This window comes from Pipra filicauda, unplaced genomic scaffold (genome assembly GCF_003945595.2).
Source record: "Pipra filicauda isolate LSUMZ 115617 unplaced genomic scaffold, ASM394559v2 scaffold463_size517996_pilon, whole genome shotgun sequence".
Lineage (NCBI taxonomy): Eukaryota > Metazoa > Chordata > Aves > Passeriformes > Pipridae > Pipra > Pipra filicauda.
The window spans coordinates 34,214-60,473 of NW_024104602.1; the positions used below are offsets into that span (position 1 = coordinate 34,214).

Below are 26,260 nucleotides of genomic sequence, written 5' to 3' on the forward strand. Positions count from 1 at the left end.
ATCCCTGGGCACGATGGGATCAGGGGGAAGAGCACAGTCTCCTGGGATTGGCTCCAGGGTCTTTATTTCTTTATTTGGCATTGACAAACCCATACGGTTACTCCCACCAACACTGTGGGGAAAAAGGAGAAGACAGGAGCTGGACACCTTGCAGGTGCAGCAGGGTCTCCTCCCTGTGCCCCCCTGTGTGGCACAGGCTCACACTCACATGGCAGCACCAAGAACTAGGCTGGGAATGGCTCTGGTTTTTGGAAGGACCTTTCCTAAAGGATTGGAGCTCTCCTGAAGGAGGGAAGTGCCTTCCTGCCGCCCGGCTGGACCCCACGGTGGCAGGGCAGCCGGGCCATGGCCCCCACCTCTGGCACATCATGCTCCAGGAGGTTCCTGATCTTCAGATCGGGCTTCAGGGCCCGGAGAGTGGCGAGTTCCTGCAGCACGTCCTGGCTTAACCCGTCTGTGCTCAGCCTTGGGATGGAGGAAGGAGGAAAAGAGGAGAAGGTGTTAAACCTTGTTAGGAGGGAGGTGTTCAACCACCCAGAATGCTGGTGCCCCCAGCAATGGGGATACTGGGCGTGGAAAGGGGCTGTGCCAGGGCCCTCACCCCAAGGTCCGCAGTGGGCAGGCGGGGTGCCGGAGCTGCTGGCAGAGCTGCAGGACGCCATCAGCTCCCAGATTGTTGTCACTCAGGTCCAGGCAGGTGAGATGAGGCCCCTCCAGCAGCTGTGCAGCCAGGGCTGGGCAGCAGGCGCCCGTCAGCCGGCAGCTCCCCAGCCTGTGGGACCAGGGAAACAGGGAAGGGGGGGTTTGACCATCCGGCGGGTGAGCTGTTCCAGGTGGGAAGGAGGGAGCTCTGGTTGGCCCCTTACCGCAGCGTCTGCAGCGGGCAGGCGCGGTGCTGGAGCCCCTGGCACAGCAGCTGCACCCCGGCATCGCGAAGCCCCTCGCTGAAGGACAAATCCAGCTCCTCCAGCCACGGGCTGGTGCCCAGCACGGCAGCGAGGTCCTCACAGCAGCTGCTGGTGAGGCGGGAATAATGCAGCCTGACGGGAACCCGTGCAAAAGATCATCCAGTGGCACCAGGACGTCTGAGGGCACCCAGCACCACCCTACCATGGTGACAGTCCCCTCTGGTGCCACTGCTTTGAGCTCCTTGCCCTGGGACAGGGGGGATAGAGGGACAATTCCACCCCAAAGGGACTCTTCTGAGGCACTTCCCCAGCTCTCCGCTCCAGCCTGTGGGAGATGCCCGTGGGATGCCGGGGGGTTCTGGGGGTGCCGGGGCCACTCACCGCAGGACGCGCAGGCGGCAGCCAGGACGCCGCAGCCCCTGGCACAGCAGGCGCACGCCGCGGTCGCCCAGCGCGCCATCGCCCAGCTCCAGCTGCGCCAAGCTGGGGTGTTCCGCCAGCAGCACCGCCAGCTCGGCGCAGCAGCTCTCGGACAGCCGGCACCACTGCAGCCTGCGGGAGAGCCACGGGGAATGGCAGGCTCAGCACACCCGTCCCGGCTGCTCACCCGCCCACCAAACCCCAGGGACCACACCCTCTCACAGGCAAGCGGGGCCGGCCTCACCCCGGCCACGTGCTGCTGTCCCCAGGGAGCAGCGGGGCACTGCGAGGGGTGACCATGAGCCCACACAGCTCCTGTCCCTTCTGCCCAGGGCACCACCCACCCACCCACTCCCCTCCGGTTTGGGTGCCCCCACCCAGACCCCCCATCCCAGCCGCGGTTTGCGCACGTCTCTCACCGGAGCACCCGCAGGGCACTGCCTGGGTGCCGCAGCGCCTGGCACAGCAGATGGATGGGGCAGTGCAGCTCCTCCTGCTGCAGCTCAGCGATGGCACCAGGATGTCCTCCAGCTCCCGAGGCTCCAGAGCTGCAGGGGGACAGAGCCGTGGGGCACAGGCAGCCCTCACTGGTGCCAGGAGCTCCCGGCTCCGACACCGGCACACAACCCCCCGAGCAGAGCCTTCAGCTCGTAGGAGGGCTTCTCAGGAGGGACCTCCGTGGCTTTGGAGGTGCGAAGGATCACAAGTGTTACTTCTGGAGCCACCTGGGGTGACTTAAGTCACAGGGTGCACTTAACATTTCTGCACCAGGGATCTCCCCTTTGCCTGTGAGAAGGGGGGGCGTGAAGCCAGAGCGACACCTGCACACAGGTGGGTCTGGTCAGGCTCGGGAAGTCGAGCCAAGATGCTCTATCTCCACCAACCCCACAACATGCTGTGGACAGGGGAGCTCACGTGCTCCTTATGCTCCCCAAGAATAAGTAAAATCCTCCACTGAGGAACTAAACCCCCAGGGAAAGGCCAAGCTGGTGTTTGGGTGGAAGGAGCTGAAATGCCTTTAAAACCATCCTTTGGGGCAGAGGAGGAGAAATCTTTGCAGTTTTGGGTCACCAAAGCAAGGAGGGGCAGGACTTACCAGGGCACCAATGCATCCAGCTCCACCCTGGGATCCTGCTGGTGGAAGGAGCATCCCCGGAGGGTGACACAGCCCAGCCCAGCCCACTGCTGGATGCAGAAGGAAAGTGCCATTTGGTCATAGAGAGTCAACTTCATGTCCTGCAAGTCCAGGTCACTGAAATGACCCAACGCACTTTGTGCAAAGCTCTTCTCATTCATCTCGAACAAGAAGTGGAAAGTGTCCAACTCCGAAATCTTCAGCGCTTGGCTGGGGTGGGAGATGCTCCTGTGCCTCCCCTGAAGCCACCTCAGCAAGTCTTCCCTGGCTTGTGGTGAAATCCTGCACCCAGTGGTCTTGTCCACATACTCCATGGATTTTTGGCTGACTAAACCAAAGAGGAACTGCACTGTTACATTCAAATCCTTCCTGGACTCACTGTAGCTTTCTAGTAACTTACTTACATCCTTCTCAAGCCCCCCCAAGTCACTGACCATTTCCTCATCATCCTCCAGAACATAAAACATCGCTGCAAAAAACTCCTGGAGGTGCAGATGGGTGAAGCTGTAGACCTTCCCGTGGTCTCCACCTTCCTTTGAGATTTTCTCATTGAGGAAGAGGGGAAGAAGGTCTGGCTGGCCCAAGCCACGGTCCCTGATCTCCTTCTCCTCAAAGAGGACCTTGTGCTTCCAGATGCCATCAGCAGCCAAGGAGCAAAGCCGGAGAAGAAACCTCTGGAGGACCTGCGGATTGTCCCTGTCCCTGTGCTTCAGTAACTGGGAGAGGTAAGACATGGTCATCCTTGTGGTGGCTTTGGAGCACTCAAGGAGGTTTTTCTTCCTGCAAAGCTCTCGTTCAAGGATGGTGCAGACAGTCCAGCTCATGACGGGGATGACGCACAAGCTGTAGAGGATCTCATTGCCTCTGGCAAACCTGAAGGCCATGTCAGCTTTGTTGGCATTCTCAAAATATCTGTGGAAATATTCCTCCCTCATGGCTGCCGAAAATCCCAGTATCTCTGCGTAATATTCCCCCTCCAGGCACCGCCCCAGGCTTTGAAGAGCCGTTGGCCTCGTGGTGATGAGCAAAGAAGCCTCTGGGAGAACAGTCCTCTTCAACAAGCTCATCAGGGTGGTTTCCAGCGGCTTCACCTCCCTGGGGTCAGAGCTCAGCTCAGCTTCAGGCTGAACCAAGGAAAATCCCAGGGCCTCAAAGCCATCAAAAATGAACAGGATCTTCTGGTCATCCAGGATCCTCCCAGCTGGCACTCGCTGGTGAGGGCAGCACTGTGAAACCAGGTCTGCCACGCTCGCTTCCTCGGGAAGGGCGATGCCTTTACAGTCAATGCAGAAGACACAGTCAAACTGCTCGTGGAGGGCCCCTTCTCCCCACTCCACCATCACCTTCCTGACCATCGTTGTCTTCCCCATCCCCGGGGCCCCCACCAGCACCACGACCCGCGGTGTTTGCCCGTCCTCGTCGGGTCTGAACAGCGTCTGTGCGGTGACGGTGGCTGGTCCATTGCTGGTGCTGGCACATCCCACAGCTCCACGCTCAGCTCCGTGCCCGCTCCGAGGCTCCCTGGCGATGGTCAGGGCGGTGTAGTGGCTGTGGATGGATGGGTTCTCCCCGGGACTGGATTCCCCTGCTCCGTCTCGGAGGAACTCCCGGACCACGTGCTCTCTGTAGTTCCGCTTGTACTCTGTGCCAATGAGGAGAACAGTCAGTCCCAAGCCCAGACGAATTCCCAGCCAGCCCAACTGCGCTCCTGACACACCAATGGACACTCATTTCAATGCTCAGGCCTTTCCTAAGTCTGGCAGAGGCAATAAGGACATAATCTGTGAGGGTTTAAGGTTGCAGGGGTTCTTCTCCCGGGTGCCCTCAACATCCTGATCCACCAACCCCTGTTTCAACCATCCTCATCCCCCTGGGAGCAAATGCAACTGCCCGGGGCCACCTGCAGCCTCTGTCCCCTCACGCTGCCGGGGACAAAGGCACTGTGCCTGGGCTCCTGGCTCCACAGCATGTTGCTCTGCAGAGATATCCTTAATGCCCATCCCAGGAGGAAAGGATCTGCCTGCCTGGGAAGTGCTGAGAGCGCTGGATGAGCTTTAAAGTCACTTCCAACCCGAACCATTTTGTGATTCCATGATTTTAAACAATGCGTTTATCGAGAAGTTACAAGCCCGTGTAATTCAGTGCAAGGATGAGCTGCCTGGACAGAGGTGGTGACACTGTCCCCTAGCAGTGCTCAAACTGGGAATGCCCAAGCCCATGGCAGCAGGTGGGGAGGCTGCTCAGGGATTCCAGGCTATTCACAGCCCCTCCTGGGTAGCTGGGCTTGGATTTTCACTGCAAGAACTTTCTGCTGCCAGGTAAACCCACCTTGGCTGCTGCAGCAAGTCACTCCACTGTGAGAAACGTCCTTCATCCTGCTTTTCCCGGGAGTTCAAGGCAAGGAGAAATGGCTGCTGCCCAAACAGCCACTGGGTTTTGCTGCTGTGTAGCCCTTTCCTCCTTCTCCAGCCGTGGGTGGGTTGTAACTGGGGCTCTAGGAAAGGAGAGAGGCTCCTTTAGGAGCTTTGGATGCTCAGGGATGAAATGAGTGTGAGCCTGTGCTGTGACCTGATCTCCTGGTTTTCCTGCTCTAGTTTATGGACTGGGTACCTGTGTCTGGATTAGGAGGGGGTAACCCTCTTGATGATTTTATTTTCCATGAGCGATAATTTTCTTTCCATGATGGAAAAACAAAATGCTTCAGGATGATTTGTTTAGCAAAGCTGCCTTTGAGGGACACTGGGGAAGGGAGAAAGGATGTTTTAAGGCACATTGGGAATTTAAGGACTCCTTACTGACTCTTTATTTCCCTCCTCAGAGTCAAACATCTCCTGCTTGCAGAACATCAAATAATTCTGGGAATAACTGCTTCTCTCTAAAGGAAATGGTCTCAAGTTGTGCCAGGGGAGGTTCAGACTGCATATTAGGGAAAATTTCTTCACAGAAAGGGCTGTCCAGCCCTGGCACAGGCTGCCCAGGGTTTTAAAAGCCACGAGGATGTGGCATTTGGGGACACGGGTTAGTGGTAGCCTTGGCAGTGCTGGGGGAATGGCTGGACTCCATGGTCTCAGGGGGCATTTCCAACCTGAACAATTCCATGATGCTCTGTTCCTTCCCTAGGATGCTGCTGCCCCCAACGTCCCCCAGCGGGTTTTGTAGGGGGGCTGCCCAGGAGCCAGGGCTGTCCTTATCCCTGCTAACTCCTCCTGGGGTGTGGTGTGAGCTGGGAGGGAGGAGGAAAATCCAGCAGCACCATTTCTGAAGGTTTCCCACTCCCTCTGACCTTGAAAAAGTCATTTTCACCTTGCTGTGTCTTGGTCTGGATTGCTGCTCACTGTGCCTGTGCTGCGTTAGGGGGGATGTGACCCACTTTCTAGGGGTCCTTCCCATGCCTGGTGCCACGGGATTTTGGAGCCCTGTCCAGCTCTGGGGCTGCTTCCCTGCCTTCTCCTCTCTGCCATGGGGAGGGGTGGGGGGGAGGTTATTGTTTTTACAGCTCATTTCCTTTGCTTTCCCTTTTTTGCTTTCCCTACCTCAGTAAAACACGTTTTTTAAATTCAGAATTTAAATATAATGCGAACTCAAGTCTGAGGCCTCTGAAAGCATCACGTGGGGCTGTTTATCTCCTGAGGCAGAGGCAGCATGTGTGAACACAAGGAAACTGCTGCCAGAACCCCCTGGCCTCGGCTCATCCAGGCTCTGGGGAACGGAGCTGGCGATTTCCACTTGCAGGAGGTTCCCTCCCTCCTCCTGCCACGCTGAGGATATTCCTGCCAGATACAGAAGTGGCAGAAAGGTTTTACTAGTCCTGGAAGCAGCAGTTCTCCTGCACTGAATCATGGATTTCCACCAGCTTTGCAGGAATTCAGCCCCTCTCTGCTGCTGGCAGTAAATCAGCAAATTTGGGAGGCGTTACGAAGGGGAGCAGCTGTTTGCAGCCACGGAAAGGTCCTGGATGTGCCTGGCACAAGCCCCTAGAAGAGCAGGAAGTGCTGGCACTGCTGGTGCAGGACCAGACAGGGAAGAGAGGGAACATCAGCATCAGCCACAGCTAATCCCATCCGTGTCAGCCTGTCTGAGCCCAGCCAGCTCCTGGAGCCAAGGACTACAGCAGGATAACCTTGCTCATCCCTGCTCCACGGGGGTATGGGGAGCTGCATCTGAAACCAGCCCCTGGAAGCACAGCCTTTCCCGGGAGATTTGGGTTCTTGCATCCAGCTCCTTGTTCTGCAGTTCACTTCAAACGAGGGCAGAATTGTCCTTTACAGTGGGATTTAAGCAGCCTGAGTACTTTTAGGCATGACACGCACCTGGCTTGGATCTGGTGGGCAGTTTGGCAGAGCCAGAGAGGGTCAAGGAACAAAATCCTGAATTTTCTCTGGAGTTTCAGCCCTTCTGCACTGAGTATGTCCATAGCTGAGCTGATGCCTGGCTGCCATTCATGGGAGAGAGGAAACTCAGCGAGCACAGAGGTGAAGTGAGTTATTCTGCAGGCAGCTGAGCTGACGAAGTTGTTTCTCATGGATTTCTTGGTGTAATCTCCTTAAAACATCAAGTCTTTGTCCAAAATTACATGAGGGTTGTCAGTGGGTCCCAAGCTACTGATGGAGGAAGATGGGCAAGCAGCACACAGCCTGATTTGCTCTGAAATAAGGGCTAGAAAGAGCTCTAGACAATCCCAGAACCTGCTGTGGTTTGGGATGCAAGCAGGATGTGACCCAGTCATGGGAATTTGAGCCCTGTGCCTGGCTGGAGGGGTGAGGCTGTAACAGGGAGGGCTCTTTGCTTTTAGCTGGTGTGGATGAGAAGGAGGAGCAGGCTGTGCCTGGCAGTGCCTGGCTGGATGACAGCGCTCCGCAGCGGGACCGGGCTGTGTGCCCGGCTCCAGTCTGGCCTTGGGCTGCCTGCAGCCTCTCCCAGACCTTGTGGGAGTTTGGGAAGGGGGGGCAGACTCCAGCACCCTGGGGTGAGGGGGAGTTTGGGGAGAAGGGAAGCAGAGCTGGCACAAAACTACCCCAAGGTGCAGCATTTCAGTGTCCTCCTTCCACTAAGCAGAGCTTCTCCTTAGCAGTACATTCCTGAACTCCCTGCTGGGGATCATCTCACTTGGAAATCCCTTATCCTGGCCTTTTTCCTGTGGTCTACACACAGGCATCCCAATTTATCAGGCTGGCCCCCTCCCATTTTTCCTGCCCAGTATGTCCCCCCCACTTTGTTGCCCTGTTCCCTGTAATTGCTGCAAACCCAGGCAGGATTTGGAGGAGAAACAAGCAGAGCAGGCAGAGGGGTCAACACTGCAGGGACAGCCCTGAACTGCTGAGCCAGCTCAGCCCCAAACGACAGGGGATGTGGAGATGCAGCTGGGCTGCCTTAACCACCCTGCGGTCCCCCCTTGGCATCCTGCCCCCCCCTCCCCCCCAGATCCCAGCCCTTCCCTCCGGATTGGAGCGCCCTCTCCCCCCCTCCCTGCTCTCCATCTTCATGCAGTCTGCAGAGGTGCATTGTGGGAAACTCCCAAGTTTCCCCCCCTCCTCTGCCTGCCTCCCTCCCTCCTCTCTGCGCAGAGCCAGCTCCCAAGGTGTGACTCGTAGCCGGAGGACAGAGGTACGGGATGGCGCTGGGCCGGGGGGTGAGGGGCGGAGGGGCCGGGGGTCCCGGCCCTCGGCAGGGGGATGTGCAGATGTCCCGCCCGGGGTGACAAAGCGGAACAGAGACACGGAGCTACCTGCTCAAGGTGAGTGCCCAGCTCCTCGCAGCCGCCCGGGATGGAGGCCGGGGCTGCCATGCCGGCCGGCTCTGGAGCGGGGACCCGCACAGCTCTCCCTGCCGGAGGCAAAACGCGCCTTTTTAACCCACAACGAGGAGCCCGGTGAGGACGGCTGGCCCCGAGAGGCTCCCTTCCCGTGTCCTCAGCTCCCGTGTTCTGCTCCCTGAAGGTCAGGCAGACCAGAGAGGCTGTTCCTGCAAACGCACGGGAGCCTCCTGCCTGCTTCCTGCCTGCGGCTTCCCGCTGCCTCCCGTACCTGCTGCCCCCGTGGGCTGTGCCGCGCTGCCGATCCCAGCCGCGCTGCCGATCCCAGCCCCGCTGCCGATCCCAGCCCCGCTGCCGATCCCAGCCGCGCTGCCCCCGCCGGGCTCCGGAGAGGGGAAGGAGAGGGCCCGGGTGCGGCAGAAAGGCTCCGGAGGCAGAAGGGCTCAGGGGCCGGGGAAGGAGCCGGCCATGCGCCGGAAACAGGGCTGCTGGGAGGGAGGAGGGGGAGCAGCATCCCCGGCTAGACCGCTCCAGCCTTGGCAGGAAAGCTGGTACACCTCCCTGGAACGTTTTGAGCGGTTTTCCCAACTGTTGTGTTTTGTTTTTGGTTTTGTTTTTTTTTGTTTGTTTGTTTTTTGGGGGTTTTTTTGTGGTTTTTGTTTTTTTTTTTTTCCCCCTCCTATCTGCATGAGTTTGCTTGCCCTTCGCTCTGCCTGGATTTCATGGCTCTTCTTTAATTCCGTCAGTGCCTGAGGCAGGAGGAAAGTGTGCCCAGGAACAGCCAGCAGCTTGGCTTAGCCTTCACCTTTTCCAAGGAAAGGGGGGTGTTTTGTTAGGCAGGGGGGCTTTGATATCAAGGAGGGGGGGGTATCCTTTGATATGACCCCTGGCTTGTGCTGGAAAGGAGCTCTCAAAGGGAAATCTGCCTCTCCCCCCCCCCCAAAAAAAAAAACCAAACCCAAACCAACAAACAAAAAGGAGAAAGATGACAGAGCCAATAAGTGCCTATTTTAAGGGAGAATATTGCACCGAAAGGGGTGGGAGGGAGCAGGATACCAGACCAGGGCTCCTGAGTCACGGTGTGTGCTTCCAGGGAGAAAACGCTTTGGGAACGTCTCAGGTTTTTCAGTCCCTGCTCTCTGCGCACCCATGTGCATCTCCGTGTTTGCAGGGACTTGTTGATTTATTCGCTCCTGTTTACTTCTCTGCCTACCTGGTGGCTTCTGGGGAAGGGGAAGAAGGAGGATTTTTTTAAAATTGAATCGAGGTCAGCTTGGAAAAACTTGGGTATTGGGACAAGAGGAGGAATCCTCCCCGCGGCCGCCCCCCGGCACAGCCCCGCTTTCCTGGGTGGGGCTTGGGCAGGATGCCGTCAGGAGAGGGAGGATGGACTCCGCTGGATTAAGCTCCCTGCTCCATCTCAAGCCTGACCTCCAAAAGTCTGACCTTCACAGGTTTGACCTTCAGCGTTCTCCATCTGTCCTTTCTCAGCCACGGTGCTCATCACCAGCCTCTAACCCCGTGATACTGTGGAAGGATGGGGGAAGAAATTCCAGATTTCCTCTGCATTTGGATACTCATCCCTCTGCAAACATCCCCTCCACTGGGGGCTGGCGAGTGCCCCGGCACAGTCTCCCCATCCTGGGTTGGGTGTAGGGACAGGCAGACAGGGCAGAGGGAGGGATGGAGCTCTCTGGGCAGGGATTTCTATGCTGGAGGAGCTTTGGCCATCCTTCCCAGATCTCATTCCCAGCTTTCTGCAGGGAATGAGAGCGCTCTGGTTTTGCTGCACAAGGGAAGGGATGGGTTTTACCCCGGAGCATGCCAGGAGCCTGCCTGGAAGGTCACTGCCTCGTGTGGAATTGGCCCCTTGTCTGCCTGCAGTGGCTTCTTACGTTTCAGCTGCAGAGCAACAGTTTCCAGGCTGACGCCTGCAGATCCGGGGGCTGCCAGATTCCAGACCCAGCTCTGCACGTGTGGAATTGCCTCCAGAATCTTTTTGCTGGCCACAGCTGAGCTGCAAAGGGGGTGATGGCATGAAAGCCTGGTGTGATCCTGCATCAGGCAGAAGGGATGGATGCCCATAAGCTGGGGAGCGATGATAAATTTTCTGCTGCTTCCTGCAGTGGTTGGGGTTATTTTACTGTGTCCCATACATGCCTCATCCTTTTTTGCTTGAGAGTACTGAATTTGGGATACTGGCCTCAGGAAGAGGCCTTAGAAGCAAGATCTGTCAGAAAGGAAACCAGCCTTCTGCAGCTGGGAACTGGCCTGTGGCTGCTCAGTTTGGAAGCATCTGTCCTCTTGTCAAAGGCTTTTCCCAAGTGCTGGCAGGCTTGGGGTAAGGAGGAGTGCTTTGTGGTTGGAAGGAATGGATGTCCACCCTTATCCAAGAGGCAGGGAACACTTGCTGACCCTGTCATGTCATCTCTGAGCTGGCACCACAGACGCAGAGCTGAGCAGAGACCCGAGGCCTGCCCCATGGCCCCAGCCAGGGTGTTAGGGTGGATGTGGGAAATCTCTGTTCCCTGGGGAGCATTTTGGGAGTGTAACCTCCCTCCTGGGCTGTAACCTCCCTCTGCATGGCTGAGCAGAGCCAACATGGTGCAGACCTGCAGGAGCTGGAGTAGGGAGAGTTGCTGATGCCAAGAGATGGAGCTGTGCTTGGTGGGGTGATTATTACCTTTTCAATAGCAGGAGGCTCCTGGGCTGGCTTCTCCTGGACTTTGGGGCTCTGGTGACCTGCCTTCTGGTGCCACAGGAGGTCCCAGACTGCCCCCAGGAAGGGCTGTGCCACCTCTCAGTGCAGTAACTCGTCCCCAGTGCCACAGAGTCCCTGGCATTGAATTTTTGGCTCTGGAAGGGCTGGAAAAGCATTATAAAAAACCGAAATGAGTGTGTTTGGAGAAGTCAAGACCTGAGGAGGTGACCAGGGTAGGGTGCAGGATGCACCCAGATCCCTGTGAGGTGTCACACTCGTGGGTTAAAGCTCCATGATTCCTGTTGCTGCTGCACATCTGCTGCATCTCCCGACCTGTTCCCGACTGAAACCACTCCAGTGCTTTGATACAGTGTCCTGACAAATAACCGCCATGGAAAAAAAGTCATCCTGCCTGACAGTCCTTTCCTTTGTTCCCTGAATTTCTGTCTTGGGGTGAGGGGTGCTCAGTTCTGCCAGGGAGAGGCTTAAGACCTACTGAAGGGTAAAAGCTACCATTTTGTTCTGCTACAAAAAATAGAACAGCATTTAGTTCTGTGTCTGAGGGGGGATCAAACCCAGGATTAAAGCTGGGCCAGCACAGCAAAGTGAGGTGCTCTGAACCCTCTTCTGGGGGCTTGTGGACTGTGTTAGGGCCCTGAGGAGCCAGGCTTTGCAGCGGGGTATTTCCGACCCAATCTCAGCAAAGTGTTTTCACATCCTCTCAAATCCTGGAAATTATTTTCCTGTAAGATGTGTCCGAGGGTGCAGCTGCACGGCGGGGGCTGGTGGCACTGGTGACCAGGCGGTTGTACAGCCTTGCCAGGTGTGAATTCTCCCACCACCAGCAGGTCAGGGCCGTGCCGGGTGTACCTGGGTGCCTACCCCCGCGGGCGTCAGTCGGAGCATGTGGCTGGAGCACAAAACCTCCTGTCTCCCACGTCTGTTTTGGTAATGCCTTGTTTTTGCTGTGTACGTGGCTGTGTACAGGCAGGGGGGGCTTACCAGGGCAGGTTGGAGCTGTGTTTGGGGTTAAAAAACCCAAAAAGAACAGAAGCTTAGCCCCTGGCAGGAGTGTGGTGTGTCTGCAACGCCTCCTCCCTCTCTCAGAGAATAAAATGTCTGCCACGTCCATCCCGGGAGGCCTCTGGGGACAGCATGTGTGTGGCTTGCAGAGGTGGCACTTGGCTCAGAACTTGTCATCTGCAGAGGTCATGGTGTGGGAAGAGACCATAAATGTCCTTTCTCTGGGCTCTTTCTGGCGGGGAGTCTGAAGTGCTGTGTCACCTGTGTGGGCAGCGTGGCCGGGCAGCCTCCAGAGAGGACACTGGCACCAGTGTTACAAGCCACCTCTGTGCAGTTGATGACCCAGGGTCTGCATCCCACAGCCCTTCCCTGTGCAGCAAAAGCTGCCAGTTTTGCTGGGCCACAGGAGCCCGTCCTGTTCCCACATCTCACCTTGGGGCCAGGTATAACCCAATCACCCGGGCTGGGAGAGGTGACACAGCTCCATGACAGTGGGAGAGAGGAGGGGTTGGTCCTGGCCACGCTCTGGGGGCTGTGGGGGTGGTGGATGCTGGTTTTTGGTCGTTGCCAGCCCCAGCTGGACCAGCGGTGAGTGTGCTGGGACTTGGAGCAGCCGCAGGAATGCCGCAGCCACGGAGCAGAGGCTGTGCTGGCAAATCTCCCCCCGTGGCAGCAATTTGAGGCTGCTGCCACTGTTAAAATACTTCAGCATCTGACAGTCTCCATGTCAAGATTCAAAGGGCTTGTTTGAGAGGGAAATGTTTCATCCAGGGCCGGGGAAGGGGAGGGGGGGGATGTGGGGAGTAGCAAACAACAGATTGGGAAAAGGATTCATAAATATCAGAGTGAAGTGGGTCAATGGTGTTTGCTGTGACTTGGTGCTGCTGTCTCCAAGGGTTGGATTTGGGAGGGCTGGGAAGCACAGCAGGCTCCTGCACAGCCTGTTCCTGGTGCACTGAGGCTGTTTAAAGGCATCTGTGACAAGTGACTCCGCTGGCGTGGTGCTTGCGTTGTGTTTCATCACATTCGCTGTGCGTTGCGTCAGGAGTGGGGGGCTGAAACAGCCTGGGAGGGAGCTAAAATCCTCCTTGGGGAGCTGCTCACGGCAGCTGAGCGAACACAAGCTCCTTATGTAAAGCTGCTTTAATATTTATGGTAATATCAAGAGGCGGTGCATTACCTCATCTGTCTTCACAGCACTTCTTGGGGACGGGAAAGGCTTAGTCACTACTCTGCCGTCACTCCACTCGGGTGCTTGCCTGGCATCTCCCTGCCTTTAACGTGTTTTTTCCTCCAGCAGCTCAGAAAAGGGGAGAAATGCTATTTTTCTCCCGTTGGAACTGGAGAGTTGAAGTGCTGGGAAACAAAATGTGCTGCTCAGTTGCAGGAGGAGGCTGGGAAGGGGCAGGGGACTGGACACAAATCCTTCCGGCCCTGACAGATCACTCCACACGTGGCAGAGGGAGCAGGCACAGACCCCTGAGGACACTTCCCGAAGGACAGGGTGGTCCCAGCTGCATTCTTTAGGGGTTAGACAAGAAGGTGGAGGAGAGCAGGATGGGGAGAGCGCTGGGAAAGGAGCTCCCTCCCCTGTGCCGGAGAAACGCTCAGCCACCTTTGGTGCCAACTGGTGTTTCCTTATGGAGAGCAAAGGTCTGTCTGCTGTGTGCACTAGTTAATGAGTGCCTTTTTTCCAGACATGTAGGAATGGCAAAGAAGGGAAGAGGAGATTAGGGTATAATCTTAGTCTTTCCTGCCATCTCTGGCTCTTTCTGCCCAGCATTGCTCCAGCTCAGACATCGTCCGTAGCTATTTCTGAGATGGATGGTTTCAACCAGAGGGCACCTGGAGTGTAGGGGTGGACCTTTGGTGTGGGATAAATCCTGATACATAACCCCACTGTGCTGGTTGACTCCTTCCTGGCTGACCATCTCAGTGTGGCAGCTGAGGACCCGATAGAAGTGTGCTGCTTTCCATAAAAGAAGGAAAACCCTACAGATGAGCTTCCTGCCACACCCCACACCCCGGAGCAGCTGCTTGGTCTTGTGAAGTGACTGATTTTTCCTTCCAGACTGAAGCAGGAGGGGAAGATGAGAGGATCTGGGGATGGGATGGGGCTGGTCCCTGCAGAGGGAAGAGGCCATCCTGACGGAGCAGTGCTATGGCACAGCTTGGCAATGACTCATCCGCTCCTTCGGAGCAGGATTGATGCAGCTTTCATCTGCGCACGCAGGAGACAGATGAATAGATGTGTTTGCTAATTTGCTGGGAACTGAAGCAGAAAAGGTGCCCTTCAGGGAGCCAAGGAAAGCTGTTCTCCCCTCTGCCTGTTGCTCAGGCTGAGGGCAGCTTGTTGCGCTGGGTGAGTCCGACTGCACTGACCTTGAGAGCTGCAACAACCAGGAGCATCCCAGGAGATCCGTGGTGTTTGTGTGCCAGTTCTTGCAGCAGCAGGAATTTGGAAGGCTTTTCTTTTTTCATTTTTCTCCTTTATCCCTGGTTTTATTGTGCCTGCTCCTTTTTCCCAGCCTGAGAAAGAGCTGGTTAGCTGCTGGCAATGAAAAGCTCCCTGAAAGGGCACTGATTGTTAAACAGAAATGGCATGGAGGGGGGGAAAAAGGGAGGAAATGAAGCCTGTCTCCCACAAAACCTTATTCCCAAGTGCTGCTGCCTGTGTAGGAGGCAGAGACAGAGCTGGAAGGGGGAGGAATGGGTAGCCAGGCAGAGACAGCAGCTGATGAGGAGAAGGGAGGAATAAATAGATGTGAGGAGCTACAAAGAAGAAAGCAAAGGTAGAGAAATGTGTCATTAGAGAAAAAACTTTGTGTGATGGAATGAGGGAAGAAGAGGAGACAAAGGGATGGGGGGGGAACCCTCATGTGCAGGTTTAGTTTTTGGATATGAGAAAAGCACCTTTCTTTTCAGTCTGGGGTGGGAGACAGAAGTGCTAAATACCAGCACATGATCGTGCCCATGGAAGTACAGGAGTGGAAAGTGGATATGATTCCCAAGGCAGGGAGTCTGGGAGGTACTTAACAGCATGAAGAGAGGGTTCAGTACTGTGATGCAAGGGGATGTGCTGTTAAGAGTCCCCAGTGTCCTGAGGAGCAGGAGGAGTCAGGCCAAAGGGTCTGGAGAGCTGCTGGGCAATCCTGTGGCTAATTCCAGTGATGGAAAATCACAAACAAAAGCCCTTTTATGTGGGCACTTAAGAAGTGGAGATATTGATTTTTGGCTTAGTTTGGTTTCTACATCTTTTAAAACCTTTTCTGAGCTGTGTGAGGGGTTTGCATTGCTTTTAGATGGAAATTCACTTAGAATCAAGAAATTCTGTTTGTGGCAGTGCAGGGCATGGCAGCAGGACAAGGCTCCATGGCCCAGCATGGGCTTCGAGCACAACCTGCTCCCAGGAACCTGGAGATTGTGTCAGTGAGGGCTGTGGATAAACTGTGGGGTACTGAGGCTGTGCAGGGCCCCCATTTCTCAGCAAAAAAGTGAGTTTGCCTTCTCTGTGATTTACCCCATTTCCATAGGCTGCACGTGGCTTTCCTAGGGAAAGAGCAGAATTTCAATGCTTGGTCCAGGTGCTATAACCCCACGAATATCAGACTGTGTGAGTAGCCCAGCTAATTGATATCAAAGCAACTAAGCAGGTAATTCAATATTTATGCCACGATCGATCCGACTCTTCCCGCTTTAACCTCTGAGCCCGCTTTAGTCATGGGCTCCACTTACTATTTCTTTGTGTCCTCTTTGTGCTGGGTGGAAAATGAGGCTAAATTCGTCCCAAACCAGAGGAGCACAGTCCTTGTGAGTGACTGTGAGCAGCCTCAGCCCTGGATCCATGTAGGATTTGTACTGACAGAGCAGTAGGAATGCTCTCTGAAAGCAGTAGAAAAAGGTGAGGCAGGTGATATCTATAGAAATATTACAAAATGAGCAGTGAGAAGAAAATATTCTTGCACTTGGCCATGTTTACCTCTCAAGTCCCAAGCCACAGAGAAGGTCTGAAGCTTGGTGAGCATCTGGGGTGGTGTTTGTGTGGTACAAGGTGCCCAAGTGTCTGATACCCCTTCAGCGATTCGTGAGGGGAGAGCGGTGGAGTCTGGGCTTTCCAAAATGGTTTAATATCACAAACTCAGAAATGCAGGTACTGTCCAGCTGCACTCAGTGAGGCTATGGGGTTTTTATGGTCACCAGGCCTGGTGCAGCATGAGGAGCTGAACTTGAAAATCCTTGTGGGTCCCCTCCAATTTAGGATATTCAATGAGAGCTATGGAATTCCGTGATTTTGGTGCAGCAGTTCCCTCAGTGACTGGGCTGGAGCAGCTGGTGGCCACTGAGCAATGGCTTACAAGGGAGAGCAGGAGAGGGGGCTGTTTCCATCTCATTCTGAGCCATAAAGTGATGCCCAGCTTTGCTCTAGACCCAAACCTGGCATTTTTGTGAGCAGGTTTCCTGCAGGACAGCGTTCCTGCCTAGATGGACATGAAACCACCACATCTGTCAGCCTGTTTTCCAGAAGAGTCAGCAGCACAGACTGCAACCTTGGGACCTCCTTCCTGTCATTAGAGGAGAGATGTGCATTCTGAGCCGCTTTGGAAGGGATCTCTATTTGTTGAGGTTTTTGAGGAGCCTCTCCAGCTCTCAGTCCAGACAGGTGATAAGCTCCAATTTCCCTTAGCAGGCAGAAAGCTCCCAGCAGGCTCCTGGCAGCGCTGAAGGTCAGTGGGAGGCAGTGAAGCCAGTGGCTCAGATCCCACCGCTGCCTCTGCTGCCTCTGCTTACTCATTATTTCCCAGCTGGGAGCTGACCTGGTGCTGCCAGAGCCTGATGGCAAAGTGCCCAAAGTGCCCAGCGCCGTGTGCTCTCCTCCATCGCCTGGGGGTGCGGCCACGGGAGCTCCATCCCTGGCTCACCCTGCCCTGCCAGGTTTGGGGAGGGGATGTTTTTGTGGTGGTTCTGCAACCCTTCGAAGCCCACTTCCCAAACTGAACTTGGGACAGTGCTGCAACAGGAAGCGTGGAGGGTGAGACACGAGCAGGGAGGAGCCATCGTGGAACAAAGTGCTCTCTCCTCACCCCCCAGGAATGGTAAGGGTAAACAAATGCAAAGTAAGATCTGTTTGGTTGGATGTGAGTTTCTCATTGCTGACAAATGGCACCACATACACAGCCAGGATGGACTTGTCTCGATTTGCCTGGTTGGGGCAGCCATAGATGACAGTCAGTCCGACTTGTTTAATGTTCTAGTTTGGTACTAGGGAGAAATTCTTCCCTGTGAGAGTGGGGAGGCCCTGGCACAGGTTGCCCAGAGAAGCTGTGGCTGCCCCCGGATCCCTGGAAGTGTCCAAGGCCAGGTTGGACGGGGCTTGGAGCAACCTGGGCTAGTGGGAGGTGTCCCTGCCCATGGCCGGGGGTGGCACTGGCTGAGCTTTAAGGTCCCTTCCAACCCAGGCCATTCTATGGTTCTGTGATTGTTGCAGATGCAGTCTGTAGTAAATGCTTCGAATGCAGCTCACAGTTCCAAAAGAAAGAGCCAACAGTTTTCCAGTTTTCCTTCCTGTCCTCCTCCACCGCCTCCAGGCAGAACAGCACTGGCTCGCTCTGTCCTGTCACTCAGCTCTCATTGCTCTGCTTCCTCTTTCAGGTGCCGTATCATGTCCAGGTAGGACAGTGCCAGCGTGAGAATCATCCCAAGACAGCTGCTCCAAGGGCTTGAGCTCAGGTGCCTCCTCTGCTTCCTCCAGCAGCCGGGCAAAGGAGAGGAGCTGGGACAGCCCCGAGCGCGTGGCATCCAGTCGCTGCCCACAGCACTCGCAGGATGGATTCCAAAGGCAACGTCCGAAGCGGAAACAAACCCGACGCCAAGGCCGCCAGCTCTGCAAAGCCGGAAAAGCCCAACCCTGGGCCTGCCACGAATGCAGACAAGAAGGAGGTCCCCAAGGAGCAGCCCGCTCCTGCCACCGCCGCCAAGAAGGCGGGTGGCGACGCCGCCGTCGTGAACAACCACAGCAACCTGAAACCCAACCCCGCCGGCACGGAGGCGCACGAGGCCACCGGCCAGTCCCCTGACTCTGACCACAAGGGAAACAGCTCCGAGGAGTCACCGGGCAGCTTCTTCGACAACATGAAGCCCTTGATCATCGTCGGAGGGGTGGCGGTGGCTGCGCTGGCTGTGATTGTGGGAGTGGCGTTCCTAGCCCGGAAAAAATGAAGACCGAGACGGGGTGGGGATGAGGAACCCAACCCAGCTGTACAGCTCCTTTTGAGACAAATGCATGCAGAGAAATTCTATACATAGCTATATATATAGAGAGCGAGCTAGATAGGGCAACAACAAACACCAACTGCAACTTCAAGGGTCTCGTTCAAGACAACTGTGCCAGTTTGACCCAGTGTGGGTAACTCCATGCACTCAGTGTGTTCTTTCATGTAATATATCTTGGCTTATACCACCGTGTATAGGTTACAGCTTCTCCTCGGTGTAAATGACGGTGTCCCCTCCCCTCCCTCGCTGTTCTCCCTGGGAGACACCCCCACCTCTCTTGCAGTCCCCTGTTTTCAAGTCCAAAGTGTTCTACGTCCCATCTGGAGTCCCCACTTTGTGTTTTGGTTTCTGTTTGGTTTGGTTTTAAGTTGGGTTGTGGTAAAGAAGACGGAAGGGGAGAGCCAGGGCCCAGTTCTCCTGCCGCGGTATGTTGGGTGGTGTTTGCCCAGCGCTCCTGGGGCAAGGGCAGGTAGAAGGCAGCTCCCTGACCAAACAGCAGTGTGTGATCTCCAATAGGTGTCTCGTGTACCTGCTGCTCATCAAGCCACCTCTAATCACCCAGCTGGGAAGTGCCCCGGAGGAAAAGCTGCAGGCAGAGGCTGAGCCTGAGCCTGGGGTGTCCCCTCGAGTCCCAGAGGGGCCGTGCTGAGTCCCCTGCTGACCCCAGGCCGGCAGCAGCTGCCACCTGCTCTGTTCCTTGCACGTTGGCAGGCAGCCTTTAGGATCCCAGGGCTCCCCCCAGGGTCATATGGGCAGCGTTTGGGATAGAGAGACTTTGTTTTGGATCTAGTATTTCCTAAAGTTAGGCTGGGCTTTGCAGGGTGCTGTGGCCTCCGCCCAAGCTCCTTCGAGGTCAGATGGACTGTTTGTGTTCATTTTTTTGGGGCTTTGGATCAGGCCTTTCACCAGGTTTTTTCCCCACTGAAGGGTGTAGTCTCATTAGATGGGAAGATAGGAAAAGGGGAGACATGAGTTGGTTTTAGGGGCAGAGAGGACCTGGGAGCCCACGAGAGTAGCACTGACCTGCTTTATAGCAGGGCAACCCTCTTCAAGGGCTAGTCTGCCCCGGGGGGATTTCTTACCTCCCTCCTGTCATAGCAGCAGGGATTTGTGACTTGTCCACACTTTGGAAATGGAAACAAATTCCCAGCCCTCGGGATCAGCCTGGTTTCATGGGCGAGTACCTTGGCTCTAAAGCCAGACCCCGTGAGGGGGAGAAGAGAGGGTGTTAAGTGCTTTGGCTGATGCTCTTCTAACACCAGTGGGTGTCCATTAGGCTTCTCTTGGCTGCTGCAAAACAGAGTCTCATAAAAAGACCTTACATTTTGCTTTTAAAGGAGTCAGAGATTAGATGGGCTCAGAACTGTGGCGTCTGGAGCTCGGCGGCAGGTGCAGCCCGTGGGCAGGGTTTAGGGGGAGGGTCAGTAAGAGGCTGTAGCAAACAGGAGTGAGTTCAGTTCCAGAACCTGTCAGACACCTTTAATTGAGCTGGATGTATGAACTCAGGGGGGGCAGGGCCAGAGAAAGGTGCATGTTCCTCAGGTGCTGCTTGTGCAGTGTCTGCCTCTGGTACAGTCACTGAACAGGATGGTGGGAGTGTGATACTGATCTGGGAATTCTTCTCTTGGCTCATGTCTGTCTTATTTACCTCCAAATTTGATCTGCTGAAAGCAAGTCTTCCCCAAACCAAAGGTCTGGTGATGGAGCCTGACCTTTCCTATGGTGAGCTTTGTCACTCTCTTTTTCCCCAAGGCTCATAAAATATTCCCAAAGGTGCATGGCCTCTGGGAATATCAGATGCTGTGTTCTGATGACCAAGGTGCAGCTGAAGGTTGGTGCCTGCCTCCACCTGTACCTGTACAGAGACAGGGGTGGGCATGTTGGGTTCACAGGGGCTTTGGGAAGGAGGGCTACAGCTCCAGGCGAAATCCTGGTAGCCTAAAGCACTCTTGGCATGCACAGTGGATGTATCTCCCGGTGGCAGGGTGCCACTTCCAGCCAGGGGAATGGTTTGAAGCAGAAGGGTCCGTGGTGGGGTGTTTCTCTAACACCACTTTTCTCTAGAGATCTTATTTCCCCTCGTCCTGTTTTGCAGATGTCCAGAGGTTATTTCTGAGTTGGGGGGAGGGGGGGAAGAGGAGAGGACAAATGGTAGCAAAGGAACAGGAAAAGTGTTTGGAAAGCAGAGATGGGAGAGAACGAAGCTCAGAAGCAGCCCCTGCTGAGCTCCCTTGCAGTGACTGCAGCGTGGCTTTGGCAGAGGACACAGTGGGAACGGGATGTGCCCAGATCCTGAAAGTGCCCCAGGCACATCCTTTTCCACCCGGGGGAGAGACCCCATTCCACACCATAGTCCCTCCTGCTCGGAGTCACGTTTTGCCAAGCAGGGTGGTGATTTTCAGACGGTGACTTCTGTTTTCAAGAGATATTTCTGCCTTTCCTGTCCTTTCCCTCCCTCTCAGCCCTGGCCTAGGATTATTTTCAGCAGTGTGTGAGATTAGACACAGCATCTGTCTGTTCTGCCCTGACCAGCACAGGTAGATCAGGGGGAGGAAAATGAAACACCTGCTTAATTTGAATCTCCAGTTTTACTTTCTATAGTGTTTTTATTTCCTTGACTTAACCTTTGCCAACAGAAGAGGGGAAAAAACAGTTCTCAGCCAACCATGGGCCTTAAACATTTCTCCACCTCCAAACCCTGCCTGCCCTTAGAGCACTTGGATGCAAGGCCACTAATTTCATCCAGAAACACACCACAGAGGTGCTGATGGGGCTGCAGCTCCTCATCTGGGTTTGTCACTCATTTGGACCCACCCTGCACAGCAGGGTTTTGCCTGTTTGTAAGGGATTTTTGAACATGGTATGTCCTGTTCCCAAGGGATCTTCCACGTCCTGTGATCACTTAAGAGTCTGCTGTCCAGATAACCACCTCTTTGGCAGTTCAGTTTGGAAACACCTGTCTCTGTGTGTGTGAATACACCACCCTGCCTTTGAGAATATCCTGCCCGTGTGTGTGTACATACATATGTGTTGTATCACTGCAGTCTGGGGAGGGGGAGAGAAGCCAAGCTGGAAATGCCCCTTCCTTCATTCCCTGCATTCACACAAAGTGTCTGTGATGTCTTTTCTGTGCCATTCCCACCATGTCACGCAGCGCCTGAATTCCTTTTCAGTCCTGGTTTCTCCTCAGTGCAAAGAACGTCTGGCTAGTGAACTGCTGAATGTCCGGTGTGCCCGCTGTCCTAGAAGCTCCAAATCCCTGTTCCCCTCCCTGGATAGTCGTGTGGGCTGTTTGCTTTAAAATAAGGCACTTTTAGACTATACTGGACTGTGCTGTAGCTCTTTTTGAAGTGTGGGTCTAGTGTTGAGTCGGGTAGATCCAGTGTAGATGCCACAACGCACCTCAGCCCTGACTTGCAAACACCTCCTGTCCTGCCTTAATGTGCCAGGCTGTGCAGTGCTTTCCTTTTGAGCCAAAAACGTCCAGCGAGAACTAGGCTGAGAGGGCGAATTCCCCTCTCCCAGCCCCGAATTTGTCGAAGCAGGAGGCTGAACTGACTGAACTCGCTGTGCTAAATAAATAGTTGTCTTTTCTCGTACTGAGCACACGCCGTTATTTGCTTGACGTTCTTTTTTCGTGTGGTGTTTGTGGTATGAAGTCCTTCCAGTGCCATCTCCGTTGGGAGAGTGAATTATTAACGCTTACAACTAATCAGATTCTGTGCTTGGGGTTTGGAGAGATCTAGATTGCTAGTTTACTCTTTTCGGTCAAGTTGATAAAATCATAAATTCGCAAAAAATTGGTTTCAGACCTTTTAGCTTATCACTAAAACTGTCGATTCAATGACTGCACCCCGATCTCAATCTGTTTTTAAGGAACCCTAAGTTTTAGTCGAATGCAAAGATGTCATTACGCTCCCTTGGACAACTCTGCAGAAGGTTTTAGCTGCTTCTATTTTAGGAGAGATGAAATGGATTACGCTTCTGCTTCCTCTTCCTACTGATTTAATACCCTGTGGATAAATCCCGTTACTCCCAACAGTGCTGCAGTAGGATGCAAACAAACGTGGCAGCCAAAGGATAACGCAGCAGCATTTTTGGGAGGGTAAGAACACGTTCCTGCAGGTGCTGTTCACCCGGGGCTCACTCAAAGCGCTGAACAGGCACTTGCCCTGAAGCACTTCTTAGTTCCCTCGAGTTGGGTTATAAATTAAACATGGGTTTTTGTCTCTGCTGGATTAAAGTTTAGGGGATGATCCATAGAATACTGAAAACCAGGGGAGTTTTTCCATTGTTTTCACCATGCTCTGGCCTTTGAGGTCTTGTTGGCACCAGGGATATCGATTGCAGGTCACCATAAAATCTTATCAGTCACACATTTTTTTAAAAAAATTGACACAAACATTCCTTAGCCCTTCAGCTGAGCATAAGGAAAGTCTTCTCTGAGGCAGCCTTGCTCACAGCCCTGATTATACCCACATCAGGATTTGTACATAAACAACAACAACCCAAACCCCTGGAGTTAGTGAGAGATGATTTCTGCCTTAAAATATTCCCTGCTTTTTCCTGGAAATGCTACTGGGGTTTGGAATTCAGCAGCCTTTTAGCTATTCTTAGAATTGGTTGAAAATAACAGTGTCGAAGACTGGAGAGGAAAATGATGCTTTGAGAAACGAACCAAAAAAGGAAGGCAATGAAAAAATGGATTTGAAAGGTGAAATTCCTGGAATTTCAATCAGCTCCTTGGAAAGCTTCAAGTCAGTGAAGACTCTGAGAGTGTGCAAAGAACAGAACAGAGAAGTGGAGAGAAAAAAGCACTATGTAATTATCTTAACAGTTTTGGTAAGGACATGTTAACTTTTATAACCTATTCATTTCATTTTTTTTCTTGGCAAAAAGCAAAACCGACCAGCTCTGACACCGTGCAAATTAACCTCTGCTAATTGCCCTTTTCCAGATGAATTTTTCCTGCTGGTCCTGTGCAATGTTAATGGGTTAGAAAAACGCCTGAAGTTTTCTACAAACAGCTTTGTGTGATTAAGGGGAGTTGCCAGGACACTTGGAGGGGCTGCGTTCTCTTTTCACCTGCTTTGCTATGGCAAGGGCTGAAAATCCAACCCGCTCGTGCTTCCGTCCTCTTAGTCCATGCCTTCCTGATGGAGCAGGGATGGTGATTCCCTTCCTGAGTTGTGTAGCATCTTGCTGTGGTCTCATTCCCTTCACCACGAAGCCGGGAGATGTCCATAGGGGTGGGCAAGATGCATTTTCATGATGAGGCCCATTTTGGGTGGTCCCAAAACAGACGGGCAGTGCTCGGCCCCCAGACCGTGTGGCACAGCAGGGAACGTACGAAGCTTCCGTGTGCCCTGATCTGTGAGGGTCTCAGTCTGCCACAGGATTTGTACTGGATGACAAACCCACAGGAAGGTCCCTTCCTTGTCCTAAGCTGTCAGTCAGGTGTGAGGTGCTGGGGCTGCTCGGGAGGTGCTGACACAGTGTGAACATGCGCTGCCCTCGGCTGAAACCAGTGCTCCTTCAGTCCTCTGGAGCACCAAAAACACGTGGGGAGGAGAGATCCCGAAGCCAAGGACCTGCATTTCTGCTGGCCTGGAAGGATCAGGTGGTGTGCCAGGGTTGAGGATGCAGAAACTACGAGGATTTTCCCATTTGGATGGGCTGCTCGGGTGTTACCGTGTGACACAGCACTGCGGGACTGCCGGGCCTTGAAAATTCACAGTTCATTCAGTTCACCATAATAAGCTCGTGCCCAAAGCCTCAAAGTCTCATGAGAGATCAGAGCCATTGGATTTCCAAATGACTTTGGATCTACCTTGTGATAGAACTCTGCTCACTCCTTTGGACAGCAGTACTTTGGGACTTGTGCCCCCCTGCTCTTTGATGATCTTCAAATTAAATAGATTTTTTTTTTTTCTGCTGAAAAACATAACTTGGCTTACATGAGCTTTGGAACCTGTTGTTCCTGTTTCTCTTCGGGTTGCTCCCAGCTTGAAAATGACAAGCAATTCCATTATTTTTCCAGTTCTCAGCCCCAGTGCAGCACCCCGAGCATGAGTTTACAGGTTATTGCTGTCTGTGTGATGATGTTGCGGTACCAAAGCTCCCACCAGGACAAGAGGAATCTTTAATCACCTTTGCAACAATTAAGTCCTGCATCATATCCCTGGTTTTGCCTCAACAGCTTCAAGCAGCCAAGTTTCTGGGGCAAACTGATGAGAACAAGGGTGCCACACAATCTTGTCATGTTATAAAACAACAAATAAACAAACCAACAGGGGAATAATTTGGCTTTATTAAGTTTTGAGCAGCCTGGTGCCTTTCCCCAGGACCATTTCAACTGAAGCCTTTAAAAGTTGCAGTTTCAGCTCCCCAGGAAACCAACTCTCTTCCGGTGGTAGGTGCAGGTTGCCTATAAATTTGTGCAGAAAAATTGTAGGAAGGGAACTTGAAGGTCAGATTACAGGGGATTTTTTTCCTTTGCTTTTGCTTTGTTCGGATTCTGCTACTTCTCCAGGGACTGATCCAAAGCCCTTGGAAGTCAGATTGAAGGCTCAAATGCTGGGAGCAGGGAAATGCCTGCTGCTCCTTTGGAAGCCTCAGGCATCTTTCTGAGGACTTTGGTGGGGTTTGAGTCAGCTCCTGAGCGTGTTTTCCAAATGATAGGAACTTTCCGAGTGACACTTTGGTTTCTTCCCTGTGCAAACAGACCTGCTTGTCACTTACACGTATTTGCCTGTGTTCAACATACAGGTTTGGGTTGTTTTTTTTTGCTCTCGGAAACAATATGCTGCTGGACACATTTCCTGGAGGGAAATGGACACCTACCTACACACAAAGCTATCCAGCTAATTTATACCTTGTCGAATTTATAATCTTGTCTATGCTTCTATGGACACTTTGTATGGGCTGCAGCTCAAATCCTAAAATAGTCAAGAATTTTTTCCTTTCCCATATAGTATTCTATTTACTTTGACTTTAAAAAACAAAAAAAGCGTATAAATGCAATAATGCAGGTAGACTAGAAATACTAGATTGAAAATTTAAAGTAGTTTAGCTTGTCCCATTGTGACTGACAGTGTTGTATGACACCCAACGCTGTACCCTAACATTTTCCAGGCTTTCTCCGTAGCTGAATCTAGTATTAGCTTTGGAAACCCATTGTGTGAGTGGTGGGTGGATGGGTCGGAAACGTGTGCTCTCTACACACTGTATGTTACTCACATCACAAGCTGTATGGTCACTCCATATGCTGTGAAACTGTAAATGATTCCCAAATACACCTGTAACTCTTACCAGGATTGTGAGAAATAAACTATATATAGATATATATACACACACATAGAGATATTGTATAATTCCTCCTGTGAGCATCTTTGTGTACGTGGGGGTGCCAGTGAAAATGCCTGTGCTCCCTCTCCCTCCTCACTCACGGAAGGTTGTCCAGAGAATCTGCGGCTGCCCCATCCCTGGGAGTGTCCAAGGCCAGGTTGGACGGGGCTTGGAGCAACCTGGGCTAGTGGAAGGTGTCCCTGCCCATGGCAGGGGGTGGCACTGGATGATCTTTAAGGTCCCTTCCAACCCAAACCATTCTGGGATTCAATGTCCATGTTTCCTGGAAGCTCAATATTTTCTAGGATTAGTGATCCCAGTGAGAACTGTGAGAAAAGGCAGTTCCTGCCCCAAATAAACTCCAGCCTGCCCAAGGAAAGCAGGCAGAGGATGATTATTGTTATTCCCACATTGGAACTAAATAGGATTAAACATTTACCCCAAGCCATTGAGGAAACCTTTCTGATCCCAGGGATTCCCTGTCCCACAGGCTGGTCTCTAGTTCTTTCTCTGACTTCTTCCCTGCCCAATTAGGCTGATTTCCTTGGGTTTATTTCTAGGACGACCTGAGAACACCTTTTCTTAAAAATAAACAATCTCCTGAGCACCTGAGTGATGTCTGTGGAGTCCCTGAACATCAATTCCCTCCAAGCTGTCATAGGGCAGGAGGATTTTGGCAGCACATGTCACTGCAAAGAGTTGAT

General features: G+C 53.5%; 2 protein-coding genes across 5 annotated transcripts; one reads left to right on the forward strand and one right to left on the reverse strand.

The window, feature by feature from the left end:
• Window positions 1-42: 42 nt before the first annotated feature.
• Window positions 43-8,571, reverse strand: NLRP3 (NLR family pyrin domain containing 3). Of its 4 annotated transcripts, XM_039386110.1 has the most exons (9): window positions 8,487-8,552; window positions 8,189-8,286; window positions 4,792-4,957; window positions 2,425-4,105; window positions 1,748-1,876; window positions 1,290-1,460; window positions 867-1,040; window positions 602-772; window positions 43-465 (listed from the first exon to the last, which is right to left on the reverse strand). In XM_039386110.1, the coding sequence occupies exons 3-9, from the start codon at window positions 4,835-4,837 to the stop codon at window positions 264-266; spliced, it is 2,574 nt and encodes an 857-aa protein (XP_039242044.1). In that variant the 5' UTR covers window positions 4,838-4,957; window positions 8,189-8,286; window positions 8,487-8,552; the 3' UTR covers window positions 43-263. The 4 variants fall into 4 exon arrangements, with proteins under 4 accessions (XP_039242044.1, XP_039242045.1, XP_027605135.1 ...); XM_039386111.1 differs by lacking the exon at window positions 8,189-8,286 and having other exon boundaries at window positions 867-1,013; window positions 8,487-8,571; XM_027749334.2 differs by lacking the exon at window positions 8,189-8,286 and having other exon boundaries at window positions 8,487-8,571.
• Window positions 7,969-25,564, forward strand: CEND1 (cell cycle exit and neuronal differentiation 1). The gene is made up of 2 exons (XM_027749364.2): window positions 7,969-8,067; window positions 17,589-25,564. The coding sequence occupies exon 2, from the start codon at window positions 17,763-17,765 to the stop codon at window positions 18,153-18,155; it is 393 nt and encodes a 130-aa protein (XP_027605165.1). The 5' UTR covers window positions 7,969-8,067; window positions 17,589-17,762; the 3' UTR covers window positions 18,156-25,564.
• Window positions 25,565-26,260: the final 696 nt, after the last annotated feature.